This window comes from Malaclemys terrapin, chromosome 9 (genome assembly GCF_027887155.1).
Source record: "Malaclemys terrapin pileata isolate rMalTer1 chromosome 9, rMalTer1.hap1, whole genome shotgun sequence".
Lineage (NCBI taxonomy): Eukaryota > Metazoa > Chordata > Testudines > Emydidae > Malaclemys > Malaclemys terrapin.
This window is the reverse complement of record NC_071513.1, coordinates 50,909,286-50,929,706: the sequence shown is the minus strand read 5'-3', so window position 1 is coordinate 50,929,706 and position 20,421 is coordinate 50,909,286. Positions and strand designations below refer to the sequence as shown.

Sequence of the window (20,421 nt, the reverse complement as noted above, 5' to 3'; positions counted from 1 at the left end):
TCTGATTTTAATGCCATCATTAGAGATTTCAGCTGTTAAAACAAAAACCAAGGCTAGGAATTCAGCCTCAGAAGTTTGCTTTGAAAGTGTTCTATGTACTGCAACTGGAAAAGAAAGCTGTTTTATTTTGAAATAGCCTGCCTGAAAATTCTCAGATGAAATCGGTAAAGTGCGCTTTGGGGCATGGACTATTTCTTCCTAAATATTTGTCCAGCTCTGGTTGTGAACAGACCCTCTAGGTGCTGCAGCAATATAAACAATAAATATAAAGAAACTGGAGAGGCCAAAAAATTGAAGACAAATTAACTGGGCAAAAAGATTCCTAGAAATTAAAATGCAAATTAGTTAAAAAAAAAAAAAAAAAAAAGATGTCAGACTGGAAGTATCCAAGCAGGAGTATACTTATTTTTAAGACTTTATAGGCTAAAAAAACATTCTTGTTCACATCTGATCTTACTGTAACTAGTTACTTTTATTTTACTTTTATAATTACCTATCCACACATGTTGAGGTATGAGGGTGCTTCCCAGCCCATCCCTTGCAGTGCATCATCTAAGCAGATGCCCCACTGATGCATGCTAAGGGGCTTTTAAAAGCTTCCTGTGCAGGGTAGAGAATACAATTACCCCGACAATAAATTGAGTTTGTGCTGGTCTCTTGCATTTTGACTCAGGGAAATAACTGATCATCAGCAGCTACAATTTTGTTAGTTTTAAATTATTTTTCTGAAAATAGCTGAAGAAACAGAGAAAGAGGGCCATTCCATAATTTAATGCCTGAAAAGACCACAAAACTAGTTAGAGAGAGGGAAAAACACTCAATCATCCAGCCCATTGCCATGCAAATATAGGGTTGTGATCCACTAGGGTTGTGACTCCAGTATCCTGTTTTACCCAGTCTATTCTTAAGCCTTTTCGGTGATAGCTATTCCATCCCTTACATTTGGAGAATATTCCACGGGGTAACAGAGCTCAGGTTTTCTACATATTCATCCCACTTTTTCACTCATTACTCTTAGCTATATACACTCATACAACTACAGATTTCCCTGTTATTGTTTACACCTGCTAAATATCTGTAGGTTTGTCTTCAAATCTTTCTTTGAAAGTGAATCACTCCAGCCACCTGAAATTTTTTTGCTGCGCTTCTCTGAACTCCATCCAGCCTGTCAGTATCTTTCTAGTAACATTGTAACCAGAATGAACATAATATTCCAGGTGCCAAATAGAAAGGGACACTCCTACCCCACTGCTCCATGATTTGAGGTATCTATATACCAGCCCAAGACTCCATCAGCTTTTATTGTCATGTTGCATTGCAAACTCATGTCTCATTTGCTTTCTGCTGTCACCTTTAGCCAGCTCTATCCATCACTGGTTCCCCTCCCACTGCTTTGGATTTTTCCCCCCCAGATCTTTTAGGTTGCATTTTTTTGTTACTCATTTTGCTATTTTTCTGCACATCTCATCTTCATATTATTTCCCAGTAATCACTAGAGTCAGTAAAATGCTCTCCAATTAAATATCCTCTTCGAAATTAGTTAGAATGCTGCTTAATTTCTCTTTCAGTTTATTAGTGAAGATGTTAAATGAAGCCTGGACATCAAATCAATTGTTGCAGTGGCTGGCCAGTAATATAAATGTATCTCAAAAAATGGGGGAGGAAAGATTGCACTCTCACGCCCTAGCCACAGAAACGTAACACCCACCTCTCTGCAAACAGCAGCAATCTGTGCCTCATCCATGCAAGTTTCTGTGACCACATCAGTGAGTGACCCTCCAGCAAGGTACTCCATCACAACAAACAATTCATCGCCTACAAGAAAACTAAAGGCAGAAAATACAGAAATAAGCTCATTTGCCAGGAGTGGAGAATCAGAACTGATAAATGACTGACAGTGTATTGCAGCAACTGTTCAAGAGAATACTTCACAACAGGCCTTACAAAATTCACCCTAGGGTATTTAAGGAAGTAGCTGAAGCAATCATGGACCCATTAGCAATCAAATGAAATCATGGAGGAAAGGTGAGGTCCCAGAGGACTGGAGAAGGGCAAACATAGCACCGGTCTTTAAAAAGGGGAACAATGAGGACCTGGGGAATTATAGACCAGTCAGACTAACTTCAATATCTGGAAAGATATTGAAACAAATTATTAAACTATCAGTTCGTAAGCACCTAGAGGATAATAGGATGTTAAGGAATAGCCAGCATGGATTTGTAAAGAACAAATCATGCCAAACCAACCTAATTTCCTCCTTTGACGGGGTACTGGCCTAGTGGATGGGGGGAAGCAGTAGACATGATTTATCTTATTTAGCTTTTTGGCAGTCCCACATGATATTCACATAAGCAAACTAGAGAAATGTGGTCTATGAAATTACTAAGGTGGGTGGTGACTGAAAAACTGTACTCAGTCATTATCAATGTTTCACTATCAAATTGGGAGGTCTTATCTCATGGTGTCCTACAGGAGTCTGTCCTGGGTCCAATACTATTCAATATTTTCATTAATGGCTTGGATAATGGAGTGGAGACTATGCTATAAAGTTTGCAGATGACACCACTCTGTGAGAGGTTGCCAGCACTTTGGAGGACAGGATTAGAATTCAAAATGATCATGACAAACTGATCTGTAATCAACAAGATGAAATTCAATAAGGACAGGTGCAAAGTACCACAATTAGAAAGGAAAAGTCAAATGCATTCATACAAAATGGGAAATAACTGGCTAGGCAATAGTACTGCAGGAAAGGATTTTGGATCACAAATTGAACGTAAGCCAATGATGTGATGCAGCTGCGAAAAGGGGAAACTTAATATATTTAACAGTAAGATACAGGAGGTAATTGTCCCCCTCTACTTGGCACTGGTGAGGCCTAAGCTGGAGTTCTATGTCCAGTTTTGGGTGCCACTCTTCAGGAAACATTGTGGAAAAGTGGAGAGTATCCAGATAAGAGCAACAAAAGGGGTGAGAGATTTAGAAAATCTGACTTATGAGGAAAGGTTAAAAGACGGGGCATGTTTAGTCTTGAGAAAACAAGACTGAGGGGAAAACCTGATAACAAGCTTCAAATATGTTAAGGGCCGCTATGAAGAGGACAGTGATCAACTGTTCTCCATGTCCAATGAAGGTAGGACAAGAAGCAATGGGCTTAACCTGGAGACAGGAAGATTTAGGTTAGATGTCAGGAAAGCTTTTTAACTATAAGGATAGTTAAGTATTGGAATAGGTTACCAAGGGAGGTTGTGTAACTCCCATAATTGGAGATTTTTAAGAATAGTTTAGACAAACACCTGCTAGGTATCGTGTATTTGGTTCTGCCTCAGTTCAGGGAGATAGACTACATAACCTCTTAAGGTCCCTTCCAGCCCTACATTTTTATGAGTTTTAGATCAATTAGGAAAAAAACATTTTTAGGTAGACAGACTGGATTTAAAAGCTGGGGCCAAGCTTCTCTTACCAAAATGCCAAAAGATCTTCTGACTAAAAAGTCAGGATAACAGTTTTGCATCTCATCTAAAACAGTACCTCCAGCAGCACAGTGCTCCCCAACCCCAGTTTGGGATATTGGTTTGGTACCGAATCAGAAAAGAATGCTACTTACTGAATCACCGGCCCTATGCCCTGCAACACACCTGGCTTTTGCCTGGCAATCTCTTAACCCAAATACTCATTGTACCACCTGAGTATGTGCACAGGGGGGCCAGGTGGGTTTGTATTTAAGGCGCTAGCTCAACCTGTTGCCCATGCTACTCGCCACATGGCTATTTTTAGTGGTTTTTAGAGTGCTAGCTCAAGCAAAGCTAACATGTCTGTCTACCTGAGCTGGGAAGCATGCTTTGAGCTGCAGTGGAAACATACCCACAGTGATCATAGAATCATAGAAGATGTCAGGTTAGAATCCTGACTCCTGGGAGAAGGAAGCTTAACTGTTTGATTGTCTGCATTTACCTGTCTAGGAAGTTGACTATGTTGGGATTCTTTAACTCTTTCATTACCAGGATCTCATTAATAATCAACTCCTTCTTGGGCTGCTTCTGCAGGTTTATCTGTTTGATAGCAACCTGAAAACGAGGGAAAAGAGTAAAACACAAGATGAAGTGTTAGTCCTACAAACCTGAGTGCCAACCCGCTGCAACACTAAATAACAATTATAATATTACAGTAAAAGATAATTGAATGATTAGAACAGAGGAGTAGACAAGGCATGTGGGTTAGTAATAACAAGGGATGCTCTGTCAAACTGTCCAACAGCTTGCTGGCTGTAGGCTATGTACAAGGTGGGACTGGAGCTGTATTTTATAAAAAAGGCTAGCAAGTCAATAAAGTGGCAGCATGACTGCTCCAGACAGTGAGCCAAATTCAGAAGTGACACAAATGGTGATCTAAATTGCACATCAGAAAGTCAGTGTTGGTTCAGGCAGGAGTAGCTTGCAGCATGAGGGGAAGCAAAGGATAGGGTTATGGCAGGAAAAGAACAGGAACTATGAAGTGATGTGACGGGCACAGGAGATCTGCTTTATCTTACACCTTCCTACATTGTCCTGTTAATTGCATTTCCTGCTGTTAATTCCTCTTCCATCGCCAGTTATCCCAAATTACTAATGTGCAACTTACACCACTCTTAACTTCATCCCGTCATAGTCGAGGAAATGCAGTGCCAGCAAAAGAGTCACTGCCAACACAGTGCAGATCAGAATAGAGAGAAGTGGAGGAAGGGTTTGGGGGACAGAAATGAAATCAGAGTCAAGAGAGAAGCTATTAACAGGCTTGAAGATGAGTGATTTTGTAATGGATACAAGTGATAGCCAGTGCAAGGTTTTCAGGACAAGGGTTGTTTCTGTATGTTTTGTTCTAAACAGAATAGCATTTGGATAAAAGTGCATTTGCAAGGCAAAAGGAGCTGCAAATATGAAGGTGTGACAAGACAATGCCCGAAAGAGTGATTCAATAAAGTGAGTGATGAAAGAAAAGCAGACATGCTGTTAAACAGGTGAGATGGGAACTTTTACAGCATAGCAAGACAATGAACAAAGAGGAGCTTGGTGGGGTGACAATTTCAAAATTACAGCCATAAAGTCTGAAAAGAAAATCAAGGTTGAGAAATTGAGAGGAACGAGTTTGACCATTAATAACTACGGTATTCTTCTTGCCAAGAAGAACCATGTCCATCTATGAGTTGGAAGTAGATGTCTTATAATTAAGACAACTGGAGAAGGAATGGTCTGTCATCACCTCCAGAGCTAAAATAGCTTTTAGAGATAGCAGGTGCATATTGTCTAAATGCTGCAGTGAGGTAAAAGGAGTAATGAGGAAGCCATGTGAAAGATGGTTTCACTGCTAGCGGGAGGAAAGAGATTGGAAGTGATCAAGTATTGGATCAATGAGGTCAGACACCGGAGATTTCGTGGGAACTACACAGAAGATCAGTAGCGTTATTGGAAGGGACAGGGAAAAGCGGACAATGTGATACTGCCACAGACAGATGCAATTCTGGAGTGGAAGAAATAATAAGCTCTGTTGAGAGTAGAAGAGATGTCAAGTGTGTTAAGGACTGAATTGGCAGTGTTAGAATGACTCCGGAGATTACAGAATAGCAATAGTATCACTAAAGATCAGAAGGAAACCTGGGAAAGGGGCTATGTAATATTCACAATAAAACATGATAATACTGCATATTTTGGTGCACCAGAATTTTAGGTTTTTGGGGTGGGGGGGGGGGTCTTAAGGATTTGAGCTATTATTGTACCATGGGTTCTGGAGAGATAGGCAATGGAAAGTGTTTTTATAGGGTAGATTGGTTGAAAGATGTACAGCGAGTTAGTTTTTTCTAACAGGAAGTAAAGAAAGGCTAGAAAAACGGAATCCAGGTATGGGATTTTGTTATAGATGGACAAGCACATAAAGTACTTAGTGTGTGACAGGTAAAGGAAAGTACAGGGGAAAATTACTCATTAATCCAGGGTGTGGTTACTCTTAGGCAGAAGAGGTAGAAAAGAGGAAGAAGCCAACAGCTATAAAGGTGAGAGGCAAAGCTATAGGTAAGAACATTTCAGCTATTAGCAAAATGAACATTCAGGTGCCAGAGGAGGTGGTGGCAGGAGAGACAGAGCGAGCTGATGGGTAAAGCAATTGAAGAAAAGATGACTTTAGAAAGAAGCCGACAATTGTGAATTTTAGTTGTAGGGAACCAGTGGAGTAAGAGACGTTCGAAGGAAAACATCAAAGCAAATAGGATGGTGAAGGCTTAACGAACAATTTGTAAATGACAATGATGCCACTACGTCTGCCAGGTGATATGGGTGTAATCAATGGGAAGAATCTGGGAACAGGATATGGAAAAGGTAGTTTAATTAAAATAGAAGGAATTGTTTGGCGAGAGGCAATTTCCATATGGGCAAGACTATCATGGTCACAGATGAAGCTATGTAGAAGGCTAAATGCAAAATTATTGGTCAGAATTCAAGACAATATTGCCTACAACACTTAGAGATTAAATAGTTTTCAAAACCCATGACTCTGAACATCTTGGTCCCTTTGCATTTCATTGGAAAAACAAAACCCTATTTTTAGTATTCATCATCTGGTTACTACAAAACAAGGACTGCACTGTTACAAATGACTATGACAAATATTCTGCTGGGAAGTAATGCCAGAGATGGGAGCCACTAGTAAAAAAAACCTATCCAATTCACTTCCATCACCGATAGCTGCAGATTTAAACGGAAAATATTCACACAGATCTTACCTCCTGTCCTGTTGCTACGTCGATAGCTGTGAAAACTGTACCTGAAGCCCTGTGAATACAAGGTATGTGATCAGCTGTATGATTTCAAATCTAACAAGAATATACATGCAGACAGATCAAAGATTTTTTTTTTAATAAGTTTTGCACACTAAAAACTGTCAAGAACGGCGCATTTGTGTGAAAAAGTACTTCTTTTTGTTTGTATAAAACCTGCTGCTTATTAATTTCATTGGATGACCCCTGGCTTTTGTATTGTGTGAAAGGGTAAGCACACACTTCTCTAGTCACTTTTTCGACATCATTCATAGTGATGTTATAGGCCTTTATCATATTCCTCCTTAGTCATCTTTTCTCTAGGCTGAATAGCCCTAATCTTTTTAGTGTCTCCTTGAAAGGAAGCTGTTATATATCCTTGAACATCTCTGCTGCCCTCCTCTGAACTTCTTCCAGTTCCACCATATTTCTTTTTGGGCGACCAGAACTGGATATAGCATTCAAGGTGTCAGTCACACTGTGGATTTATACAGTGGCATCGTGATATTTTCCATCGCTTTCCTAATAGTTCTTTTTGACGGACACTGCACATTTCGTGGAAATCTTCAGAGATCTATCCACGGTGATGCCAAGAGCTTTTTCTTGGGTGGTAATAGCTTAGACCCCATCATATATGTAAACACATGTATACACCTCTACCCCGATATAACACTGTCCTCGGGAGCCCCAAAAAATCTTACTGCGTTATAGGTGAAACCGCGTTATATATAACTTGCTTTGATCCACCGGAGCGCTGCTTTACCGCGTTATATCAGGGTAGAGGTGTTTATGTACAGCTGGGATTGTTTTTTCCCCACGTGCATTACTTTGCACTTATCAATGATGAATTTCATCTGCCATTTTGTTACCCAGTCACCCAGTTTTGAGAGATTCCCTCTAATTCTCCTCACAGTCTGCTTTGGACTTAACTATTTTGAATAATTTTGTATCCTCCGCAAACTTTGCCACTTCACTGTTCATCTCCTTTTCCAGATCATTAATGAATATGCTGAACCCAGCACAGGTCCCAGGACAGATCGTTGGGGAACCCTCCTGTACACCTCTCTCCATTGTGAAAACCGAACTTATTCCCACCTCTTTGTTTCCTATCTTTCAACCAGTTACTGATCCACGAGAGGACCTTCCCTCTCATCAGCTACTTAGTTTCCTTAAGAGTCTTTGATGAGAGACCTTGTCAAAGGCTTTCTGAAAATCCAAGTACACTGTATCGACTGGATCACCCTTGTCCACATACTTGTTGACTCTCTCAAAGAATTCTAATAGATTGGCAAGACCTGATTTCCCTTTAGAAAGCTAGTGAAATCAATAGGCAGCAAGCAGCTTTCATAGAAACAAGAGGGAATACTTTTTCACACAACGCACATCTAACCTGTAGAACTCACTGCCATGGCCAAAAGTGTAACTGGGTAAAAAAAATGAACTGGATAAGTGCATGGAGGATAGGTCTATTAATGCCTATTAGCTAAGTGGAACCCCATGCTCCGGGTGACTCTAAACCTCTGATCACCAGAAGCTGGGAGTGGAAGACGGGTGGATCACTCCATAAATTACCCTGTTCTGTACTCTCCCCCTGAAGTTCAGGAACGGGTCACTGCTGGCAACAAAATACTGGGCAAGATAGACCACGGTCCGACCCAGTATAGCAGCTGTTATGTTAAGAAAGAAGGGCATTCAAGTAGTCGTCAAATAAGGAGTACTAAATACAAATACCAGCCAGCTCAGAAAGAGCACACTAGTCATCATAGGACCAGCCTCTTTCATAGTAAGAGGAAAACTACTTTTCTTGCATGTCAGTGTATGCAAATCCCTATACCTTGTGCTATTCCCAAATATCGGATAAATCAGACAATCGATTCTAAAGGGGATTCTATTCCACCCCTCATTCCTCTATACATACACACACACACACACACACACACACAAAATATCAAAATATTGTTAGAGGGGATGCAAACACAGTAAGAACAATGTTTATATTAAAAAAATTATGCAAGCTCTGCCAATATTCATCCTTCAACTGAACTTTTACATTGAAATGATTCATGGAAATATCTAGAGCAAATTACACTAGATTGATAGCACCTTGACCGGGGTAGAAAAAGCTTGCATTCTATCACCCTTAGCTTTTCACTAGTCATAACATTAAAAGAACAGATACGTTTATCTCATGAAGGGGAAGAGCAGAAAAAAGACAAAAGTTCACTTAAATGAATACATTTTCACTCCCATCCAATCTCACCAGAAAGTGGTTTGTTTCCAAAGAGACATTAATGCACAAGCACAGTCCCATAAAGGAACAGATTCAAAACTTCCACCACTGTCTGAAGTCTCCTGCATCTGATTATTACTGCTTATACACTGACATGTCTGCTTTAATAAACAGTGGCTAAATGACAAAACTACATCACACCTTTAATCATGGTTCATTCACTGAAAAATTTTGGACAGCTCTACAAATACTCACCCCTGCCCAATTTTTTCATATCTGGTGTATTTTTTCTTGGGATCTCCTATGCTCACAATAGTCCCTAAAAAAAATCCACACAAAACATAAAACCAACCAGTGATTTAAGAGAGCATTCTTCACTTTTTATTAGAGTACAATGTGTACTTTTTTCTTTTGATTCTTATGGTCATAAAAATAACTTTTTATACTGAACTGCACTTCAATTAAATGATATTCTTCTGTATGATGTTTGTGACTTGTAAAACCTTTGTGGGATGAATCAGTAATAAATCCAGTAATTGTACTGCCTATTTTAAACTAAGTCATTGCCTCCTTTGTGCTAGACAATGGCATTGGTTTGGTGAATGAGTGCATCTATGAAGGTTATGGAATTAGTAACAGCAAAAATCCACTGTATTCTGCACTAAAAGGAACAGCTCCGTAGAAGCTGATCACCATGCCACAAGTGCGACATTGAAGCTGTTTTAGGGCCAAACAGGGAAATTTTGTTTACTTGTTAATTTCCATTCTTCAAAACCAGTCCAGATGCCTGAATACAGTTCCTCCCACCTAGCAGATGACAGAAAATAACCAAGTATTTGGATTACATCACCCTTATATGAAAAATGGGGATGATGGCTTCGTCAAAAGACTTAATCATTTGTCTCCATTTTCTGGTTAACAGAAACTACAACCAAGCATCTGTACAGATTGTTTTATAATGGCCTCAGTTCATACATCATGCTGATTTGATACCTGCAGTCTTTTCTGTAAAGACTCCAATAGATATTATCAGTTCAAAGCAATGTGCTGATGAGGTCTGCACAGAGCCCTCCAATATAAATAAGAGAATTACTGATAACTAGCATCAATACTGGAATTTGTATTTTAAAAAAAATACAACTCACGTAGCTTTTCCATGATGTCTTCATCTGACATTTTGGTCTTCTTTTTCTGCTTGTCAGCTGACTTGGCAGCACTATCACAAGTGTCACCAGCTGGTGCAGGGATAGGGTCAATTACAGACCGTGTGTAAATCTGTGGGGAAAGAAAGAACATTCACTATTAGAGCTCAGAGTTCTCTTTGCGACCACTGACTTTCAGGTTCAAAACTACCATAAATTCTTATCTGACCACTACCATTGTTTCACTTAAAACTTTTGAAACCAGGAGCTACTTGTTCTGAGAATTGCTGCTTTTGAATACTAGCCAACGTGACTGCAACACTACTTGATTCTGAAAGACTGACCTGTAGACTTGCTGGACAGCGCAGATGGCTAGGGGTCGATTTACTCTGGAAAGAGATCCCTGATGCCTCTGGCTTCTATAGTTTCTACAGCTGGGACTCATTGCAAAAACTGTTCTACAGTGTATTTTGGTACATCATTGCTTTGCTCTGCCAGACTAGGTGGAAATCTCTTCAAACACTGCAGAAGCGTGAACTACATAGTGTGGTACTCACCTCCATAAACTGCTAATTTGAAAGCTTAGTTGGAAATACAGACATTACGAAGCACATTAGTCTAACCTCCACTTTTTTTGCGGGGTGGAGGGAAGGCTTTCTACTCATTTGTTCTCTAATAGGATGTCCTTATTACACCATATGCTGGAATAGAGGGTAGGGTTTGACTGCCACTTCATCCTTTGTACATTTTCTCTTATTTCTTCAGTCTCTCCTCACATTACATGATGCCCACCCATCATCAAAGAGGATGGAAACTGCTCTTTATTTAACTATGGGACAAATCTGAAAGGAGATTTTGTGAAGTAGTGAGCTATAGGAAAATGAAGATGCAGTAGATACCTTTGCACAACCCAATCTTTTGGTTTTGGGGAGCAGAAGATAGTTCAGATTTGTACATGGGTCTCCCCTAAACTATCTAACTGTTCATCATTTGAAAAACTGCATAAATTGACAGTTATACTTGCTAATGTGGCAATATTTACAGATCTTTAGACATGTAATGTTCCACCTATATCCTTATTTAAATGTCACGTGGCCTATTCCTTAAAGCAATATTCTGTGAACATTGTATACATTCCATACCTACCCTTCAGACAAAACAAGGCAACAGTGGAAGAGAAGATGATATCTGGCCTTTATAGGAGCATAGGGAGGGTCTCTGGAGAGAGGTTGGGGTGGGGGAGTTAAAGATGGTGCTAAAGCTTAACTAAGAACTTAAGTGTTAAGTTCTCACATGTAAAATTTAGTACTAATAATATTCTTGTTGGTGGAATAAATTCCCGGACAACTACAATGCAGAGGGTTTTTTGTGATGGGATAATGTTTAATAGAAAAAAAAAAATCAAGCACACAGTACACCTCTACCCCGCTATAACACGACCTGATATAACACGGGTTAGCATATAGCGCGGTAGCAGTGGGGCTCCGGCGGCGCTTTAAAGGGCCCGGGGCTCTGGCTGCTGCAGGGAGCCCAGGGCCTTTAAATCACCGCTGGAGCCCTGCCACCCCTACTCCGGGGCTGCGGCAGCGGGGCTCCGCCGGCGATTTAAAAGGACCCAGGCTCCCCGCAGCGGCAGGAGCCCAGAGCTCTTTAAATCACCGCCAGAGCCCTGCTGCCCCTACCCCAATATAACGGGGTTTCAGCTATAACAGTAGGGATTTTTGGCACCCCACGGCCACGTTATATCGGGGTAGAGGTGTATGTGAGTTTAAGTTTTTTTAAAACGTACATTACCCACAATATCTGGGATTTTCTAGGTGCATTGGTAAAGTTTTGTAATGATCCTCCTTATAAGGTGTTTTAGAGGATGAGGAAATGAATTTGGGATTTTTTCAATGCAGCCCTCCAAAATATAGCACTAACTTGGATACTCATGGTCCAACTGGTACCTGGGAGCTAGCTATAGTTAGGAAAAAACATGACTACTAAAATAAAATTAATATAAATAAAGTGACATTTTGCAAAGAATAACCTTCCCCAATCTGGTGTGGGCAGGGACCATGGGAAGAGGCCTGCAATAGACAGACCAGAAAGTAATGTAAAAAAAAGCAAAAATACCAGAGTAAATTAAAAAAAAAAAAAAAACTCACTGATTTTGTATGATCTGGTCGAGGGGCAATAACCGGAGGAGGAACCTCTTCATCATCGTCATCTTCTGCTACTGCTGTTGAGGGCTCTGAACCTTTGGCATTGGGCTATATTTTTGTTATTGAATGGAATAAAGGGGAAATAAAGTATTTATAAACTAGAAGCAAAGCTGTTGTTTTTCCCCAAAATTGTAAACAGCTTATGAGTTTTAAGGCATTTTTAGAATGGGGATCCAGGAATTCTTAGTCATTTAGAACTAAATTAAGTATGCTGAGAGACATAAGCGTCTCACTACATTTATTACAATATTCAGTTTATTACATTTCATTGGAATATTTTAACAATACTTTTATTAAAAAAGAAATATCTGAATATTTAAATTACCTCTTCTACTACTCTAAGTTGTCAGAAGCATATGTTAAGTATTTCTCACCATTCTTTAAATAAGAAATAGACATCCATGGAAAGCATTTAACAGACACACAATTCGTAAACATCCTTAAAACTAAACCACCTACTGGGCATTTTGTTTCCTGTGGGAAACGTTGGTTAAAAAATATAATTCAATAAAATGTTACTAAATTTATTATGAAGTATATAATATGAGTTTTAATTTAATTAAAAAAAACCACTAATTGAGTAGGCCTGGAACAGTGCAAGCAATAATAAATACACTTACTGCTGGTGTTCCTGAAGCGAAACCATCTTTTTCTAAACAGCAAGAAGAGTAATAAGTGAATATAAATAATTAGTGGAATAATAAATAATAAAAGTGGACTTTCTAGAAAACATGAGCAACACATCAGGAATTCTGGACAGTTCATGAGATTTCCCTGCTTCCAACCAGGTGAATTTTCATGGTTGATGAATGAAACATCAATTTCCCTGACTAGATGCAGACAGGTGTTACAAAACCTTCTTCCCCCCACAGGTCAGGCAATATATATTTCAAATCCTGACTTGCTACATGACTGGATCTCACCTGAGTGGAGACTGTTTTGTCAAATTGTGCACTGGTTTTGATGTGCATATGAAAGAGAAGATTATGACCAAACTGATAAGGCAAAGATGTGAAAAACCCCTATCACCAGGCTATTTTTACAGTGGAAATCTTTTTGATTTAAACAGCTAAAAGGAACCACATACACTGGAAAAATACAATCAAACGTTTTTCCCAGCCACCCACACACACCTATCACTTCTAATGCAAGTTGTAGACAAGTTACACTGAACCTTTGGTCCTATCATAGAATCATAGAATATCAGGGTTGGAAGGGACCTCAGGAGGTCATCTAGTCCAGCCTCCTGCTCAAAGCAGGACCAATCCCCAGACAGATTTTTGCCCCAGATCCCTAAATGCACCCCCCCAAGGATTGAACTCACAACCCTGGGTTTAGTTGGCCTATGCTCAAACCACTGAGCTATCCCAAAACTATCATTTGGGAAAGTTGAGCCAATGCAAGTTACTGCACAGTAATTGCCCAAAAGCATGTTCTGACTAGAGATAATGGGAGTGAACTTAACCAGTTAATCATAGTCTTATAGTTCTAGCTTCATAAAGACAGGTCATTAATTAATTGATTTTAGCTGACTGGTACTGCCATTTTGAATTATCCTGTTCCATTTGTTCTCTTACCCACCTGAAACAGGAAATTGACTGGACAAAGAGTGCAACTTTAGTGGAACCTTTATTTATGAGTGTCCCTTACTCATTAGATACTAGTTTGAGCCTTTGGCATGGGCCTACCTTCCCAATTCTAAGTAATGACGTACAGGGAAGAGCAGACTGGATTGTAAGAACCAAACTCTTCCTCTGAATGTCTCGTATGTACTTGTCTCTCACCTGGAGCGGAGAAGCTCAGGTACTTCTGTTTTGCAGTGTCTTTGGAGTCATAGAATTTCAGCACATCTAGTACAGCCTGAGGGTTTTTCTTCTGCTCTAGCTTGGTGATATTTGAGGTCTGTAGCAATCGAGCCCATTGCTCTGGCATTCCCTGAAACAGAAAACAACCTTAATACTTAATATTTTTAAGTCATTTAAAAAAAAATCAGAATGAATTTTCTTTCCACATGTAAGCATTAATCTGTGACTCTAAGTGACTCAGATGTGGTGGGGGTTTCAGTCACTGAGTTGAACATGTGTAGGTGACAATATAAACCAAGCCTTCAGCTAAGCTAGCACAAACATTCAATAGCTCTATCAGGTCTTCTGGCCTACTGGGGCACTGTAGGAAGAAGTTGTGTACCTTGCAGCCCCTGTCCCTACATACACCCTCTCCTGATGAGGTACATTAAATTCCCCATTCATCACTCAGTCTGATTTTCTATGTACATATCTATTGTAAATGGAAGTGAACTAACCAAAGGGGCTACTTCATTTTTCTACAGGCTAATAGGAATTCTCACTAAAGGGTTCTCCCATGTGGTATAAAGTAAAGCATCAGGATTCCAGTGACTAATATTAAACATTTATATTGCAGTAACACCTATGAGGCCAACCAAGGTCTCGGTGTGGTAGGCATTGTAAATGACTTGTGATGGAGAGGAACAGATTAACTTACACCTTATTCTTAAGTGACAAATTCTCCTCACTTCAGCAAGGAACCTTATGGCTTTCTGAACAGTTCTAGGACAGGTATACTTACAGTGAATTCTCCAGTAACCGCATCAAAGCCAACATGGATGGTGTGTTCAAAGTCTGATGGAGGAGAAATTTCTGGCCTTTCCTTTTCCTTTTTCTTGCTTCCTAAAAGATGACATTGAAAACCATCCACTTAAATTCAGAGAAGGTTCAGTCACAAGATAGAAGATCCCCATTGTCCCTGTTTAATACAATGATAATCTTTGAGGTGTAATATATCCTTTTTATTTATTCTGAAATTTGGACATGAACATTTCATAAATGCATGGAGCAGACTGTCCTGCAACATTTTAATTTTAGTTTAAGTTTCAATGTAAGAATTGCTAATTCATTGCATTGAAAGTTGTTATTTATATTGTAGTAGCACTCAAAACCTGAATCAGAATCAGGACCCCACTGTGACAGGTGCTGTACAAAAACATAAGTCTCTCCAGCCTCAAAGAGTACCTAATTTAAGACAAGATACAAAAGTGGGTTTAACAAGCCACAGGAAAGGGTGATGAATCAGGAAGATTAATAGGTATAAGATCATGCAGTTCGATGAACTATGTGTATAGCCGTAATCAGATTCAATTACATTTTTAATTAGCTATGTTCTTAAACAAACTATTAGGTTATTTCCATTGCTGTCTAATTTCAGGCTTTTAACAAAAATCTTTGCCTCTACCCTTTTTGTTTATATTTTTAAATTAAAATACTAAATACAAATCAGTTCCCTTGTTACCCCCCCCCCTTTTTTTTTTAAGCTGCCCATACTCTGCTCAAGGTCCATTTTTATACCATCTCCTCCACAAATTATCAGGTCTCCTTTAAACAAAAATGTACCCACAATTAAGATGGTGACACCACAGGTAAACCAGAAACACTGACAGGTATACTGACTGCTGCTTCCACTACCCCCCACTTCCTCCCAGGAAGAGTTCGTGTCCTTTAGTGGTCACTCCCTAGTGTAGGGAGAAATGGGGGTGGGTGAGGCTTTCAAGATCTCTTTGCAGAGAGGGGACTGGGTAGCAGGGCATGGGGGAGCCTGACCTACCATCAGATATGTTCAATGTGTGATTTTGGAAACGACTGCAGATTCTGACACTAGGTCCACTTACTGATAAACAGCTGAATTTATTCTAGTGTGCATAAATCTAGTAATAATGCCACATTGTGCTTATTATAATAAATGAAGTACAGTGCATGCACAGCACCCATTTTTAAATACCTATTTCTGTCTGACTTAATTGTTGCTTTACAAGTTTCCAAACAAAATAAGCTTCTCAGTGAAGGGGACGCTATAAATTTTAAAGAAATTTTAAAATAAATATAATTTGAGCTGCAGTGTTTGTTTACTTTGTTTTAAAATCACCTCAAGACTAAGGATCATCATCAAATTTCAGTCCAGGAAATAAATAAATAAATAAAAAAGTTAAGTTATAAGCAACTCAAGTAGCACCACCTCAATTTTAACCGTGATGTGTCTACGGAGATGCAGAAATATGGGGAACAGCACATGCTACAGTTGAGCGAAGTGGTCCAGACAACAGTTAATAAAAATAAGACTTTATCCACTGGGGGTTTCACAGTTGGGTATTCATTCAAACATGGAGCCATCTGAGGATTTGTTTGTAATTACCAGCTTTTACTGTATTTCTAACCGTACAGACCCTCACACTAACAGGAAAGGAAAGGGAATTAAAAACTATACTTAGCACTGAAAAGCCATGTGGCCTGCCTAGAGCTACACAATACATTGGAAAGACATTGCTGTTATAAACAGGATATCTTTAATATGGCTGCACAGGTCTGGAAGCCAAAATGTAAATGGATTGTCAAATGCTCTTATAAAGAAAATTACTTCAACTAAAGGCTTAGGAAAACCTGATTTTCTCTTTATATGAAAGCATTAGAGCATCACTCCTTGCCCAACCTTTTGCTGCTAATTATGTGGAAACAGAAAATGACTTATGTTCCTTAGAAACACTCTTGGTCTGAAGCATTTGATGGCTTCTAGAGGACATAACTTCGTGTTTAAATCCCCAGGCATGTGCTACACAAATAAACCCTTCTTCTTTCAATCAAATATACATCTTATTAGTACACTGGGCAAACATTAAGAACCATTGCTCCACCCACAGAAATAACAGACCACAGAAACACATTAAACAAATGCAGGCAGCAGAACTGAGCCAAGAGGCTGGATCAATGAGTCACACTTTGGCAGCAGGTACTTGAGGCTCCATTAACAAGGCCACTGTGAGGCCACACTATTTCTGAACCTCTGATTATATTTGCATTACAGTTCTGTATTTAAAAGGGACTCTCTTTAGTACAGTGTGATTCCTGTGTTTCAAACCACAAATCAGTTTAAGATATGGCCCCTTATTCTCAGCGCTAACAGTAGCTTAGAGTGTTGCAGAATTAGTAGTGTTCTGAGCCTCTGGAGAGGAGGGAGCACAGCACACCTCAGGCCATTTTCCAATTACCCTCATGGTTGAAAGGCTTGAGAGCAAGACATGTACACAGCACTACTCAGATGGAGGTTAAAATATGGGATCTTTCAAGGTGGTGCTAATGGGGAGCAAAACAAGCAGAAATGTAAAATCCTGGAGAAAACCACAACCCCGGATTATAAAATATATAAAAAAAACCCACACTAAAAATGCCCCAAATTACACTGAAGGAATCTTAGCTCAGTCACTAATAAATATTCCCCACAAGAAAGCCAGCAAATACGCACAATATACATTAGCATGACCAAATGTCTGGAGCCAAAGTATAGAATGCTTATTTTCCTATTGCAAGATTTTAACACTATACAGAGCTAAGTGATATGGCAAAGAACTTCTGCAGTTTCTGGCTCGCATGAAAACATGACACGGTATGTGCTTGTTCTGACTTATTCCAAGGACGATCACTTAAAAAAGCAACAAGTAGAACACCAAAGCTGAGTGAACACATCAAATATACTTATTTTGACAGGACTGCACCACACTAGAGGCGCTATAATTATAGCGGAGTGTTGGAATTAAGGTTGAGAGTCCATTACTTTTTAAAAGAATTAATTCTACATGCTCTACATCCTCACACTGAGGACTGTCTTGAAATTTGCAGTCCCTCGTGGAGGTGAGGGGTAGGGTTAGCGTTCCAAATCTGGGATCTTAAGTTACACACCTCTTGAAAAACCCGGCATTTTATAAAAATCACTTTGTTCTTCTAATTTGTTTTGTACACACCTTAAACGAAGGCTCTGATCGCCCACAAACTGATCTCAATCGCTCAGGATTTACCTCAGCTAAGGCAGGGCACTCACTATTCCTCTGAGTGGGAGAGGATTTTACTGAAGATGTTATTAAGAGTAACATTTGTAATTCGAGGTCAGGGCATGCCATGCTGACGTGTCTAAAAGGCAGAAATGTGCATATGCAGCAAATTGTTTTCCAGGCAATCTGTCATCACAGTAACTGGGTGGCTCAAGATGACATGTGGTCATTGAACCCGAGCTACAACCAGGTGGCATGAGTTCAAACTCTACCCTTGGCAGTTTTTAAGTGTCTTATGCATGCTCCTTGTTCTTTGCCTGCATTCTGCAGGGGCTTCTTTTGGAAGTTATGTTTGGAGATCAAATTTTCTGGTTTAAGAGTTATATTTTAAAGTGCTCTAAAATACATGTACAGACTGATTTTACTTTCAAACAGATGGAAGATGAAACGCTCTAGTAAAAGCCATTAGAATAATGTAATCATGTTTCCTAAACAAGGGAACAGAGACTGATCAAAGGAAAGCAAGTTGCTGTGTATTGTGTCATGGGGTTCCTGATCCACAGCTCCCCTAACACGAGTTTCTCAAAACACATTATATATATATTAAAAAAATATATATATAAAAATTTCCTGTGGGTACAGAGTTGGCGGATGGATAGATGCACCAAATCCATACCCACAGGGGAAAAAAAACAAAACAAAACAGTAAGACAGGTCAGCGCCTCCCCTACAGCATGCCAGCAGCCCCTGCCAATCAGCTCCTTCCCCTCCCTCCCAGCTGTTCCACCCATGCAGGAGGCACTGGGGGAGGGGGAGAGGAGCAGGGGCAGGAAGAGGTGGGTAAGGAGCTTGGAGGAAGGGGTGGAGCGGGGGAGGACCTGGGGTGGAGCATCCCTTGGCAACTAGGTAGAATAACTCCTCACTTAAAGTCGCATTTTTCGGGAACATAACTACAATGTTAAGCTAAACGATTTTTAGCTAATCCAATTTCCCCATAAGAATTAATGTAAATGAGGGGATTAGGTTCCAGGGAAATTTTTTTCACCAGACAAAAGACTTTATATTTTTATATAAAAAATAGAAAGGGTTACCATATTTCAATACTGCAAAAAGAGGACACTCCACAGGGCCCTGGCCCCACCCCAACTCCGCCCCTTCCCCTGAGCACCCCACATTCCCCCTCCTCCCTCCCACCCCCCGGCTGCTGCTGCGCTGGGGAAGTTGCTTTGGTCCCCACTGTGGTGGAGAGCGGCGGGAGCCGGGAAAGTTGGAGCCTGGGGAGGAGGCGGTCCCCTTACCATGCCTCCCTATTTTCCCGTACATATCCGGCTTTTTGGAAATTCCTCCTGGACGGGGATTTGAGGACCAAAAAGCCAGACATGTCCGGGAAAATCCGGACATCTGGTAACCCTACCCCAGAGCCGCCCCTCGCCTGCCTGCCAGACCCCCCAGGCCTTACCCCAGAGCCACCTCCCGCCCACCTACCCGCCGGACCCCCCAGGCCTCACCCCAGAGCCGCCTTCCACCCGCCCGCCGGACCCCCCCAGGCCTCATCCCAGAGCCACCCACTCTCCACAGGGCCCATCCTCAGCCTTCTCCTGTCTCAGTACCCCCTCTCCTGAGAGCCTGCCGTCCGCAGCACCCCCACTCTCCACAGCCCCCACCACCTTCCACAGCACCCCCACCTCAGTCCTCCCCTTCACCTCCCTCCATAACCCCTACCCTTCATTTCCCCACCTCCTCCCATAGCCCACCCCCTCCACAGCCCCTGCCTCAGAGCCCGCCACTCCCTCCCATAGCCCCCTACCCTCAGAATCCCCCCCACCTCAGAGTCCTCCACCCTTCACCTCCCTCCGGGAAGCCTCCACCCCCCTCCCAGCCTGACCTGGCGAAGCTGCGGCAGCTCAGGCTGCGGGAGATGCTGCAGCGCGGGCCCTTCCTGGGTGGGGGAGCTTGGGCTCCTGGGACCCGCCGCCGCCGCGTGCTGAGAAACTTTCCCCTGTGCCGGGACCCGCCCCCGGGCAGCGGCTCTGTCGGGGGGGGGGGGGGGCAGCCCCGGCTGCACGGACCACTAGCAGGGGGGGGGGGCTCCTTGCACAGCCAGGATGGAGGGGGGGGGGGGGGGAGAGACTGAGACTATGCCAGAGCTGCAGGGGATGCTCAGAGGAGGGAGAAGCAACCGCGGGTTCCCCGCAGCAGCAGCTGGCTGCAGAGACGCCACCACTCCA

General features: G+C 41.2%; 1 protein-coding gene across 6 annotated transcripts in view; it reads right to left on the bottom strand.

Annotated features, from left to right (window-relative positions):
• PAK2 (p21 (RAC1) activated kinase 2) overlaps positions 1–20,421 on the bottom strand; it is an 84,110-nt gene that overhangs the window by 19,732 nt on the left and 43,957 nt on the right. For all 6 annotated transcript variants that reach the window (XM_054038922.1, XM_054038919.1, XM_054038918.1 and 3 more), the window contains 9 exons: positions 14,950–15,050; positions 14,148–14,298; positions 12,984–13,015; positions 12,307–12,411; positions 10,160–10,289; positions 9,270–9,333; positions 6,752–6,800; positions 3,955–4,067; positions 1,709–1,826 (listed from right to left, as the gene is read on the bottom strand). In XM_054038922.1, the coding sequence (XP_053894897.1) occupies positions 1,709–1,826; positions 3,955–4,067; positions 6,752–6,800; positions 9,270–9,333; positions 10,160–10,289; positions 12,307–12,411; positions 12,984–13,015; positions 14,148–14,298; positions 14,950–15,050 (863 nt within the window). The remainder of the gene's footprint in view (positions 1–1,708; positions 1,827–3,954; positions 4,068–6,751; positions 6,801–9,269; positions 9,334–10,159; positions 10,290–12,306; positions 12,412–12,983; positions 13,016–14,147; positions 14,299–14,949; positions 15,051–20,421) is intronic.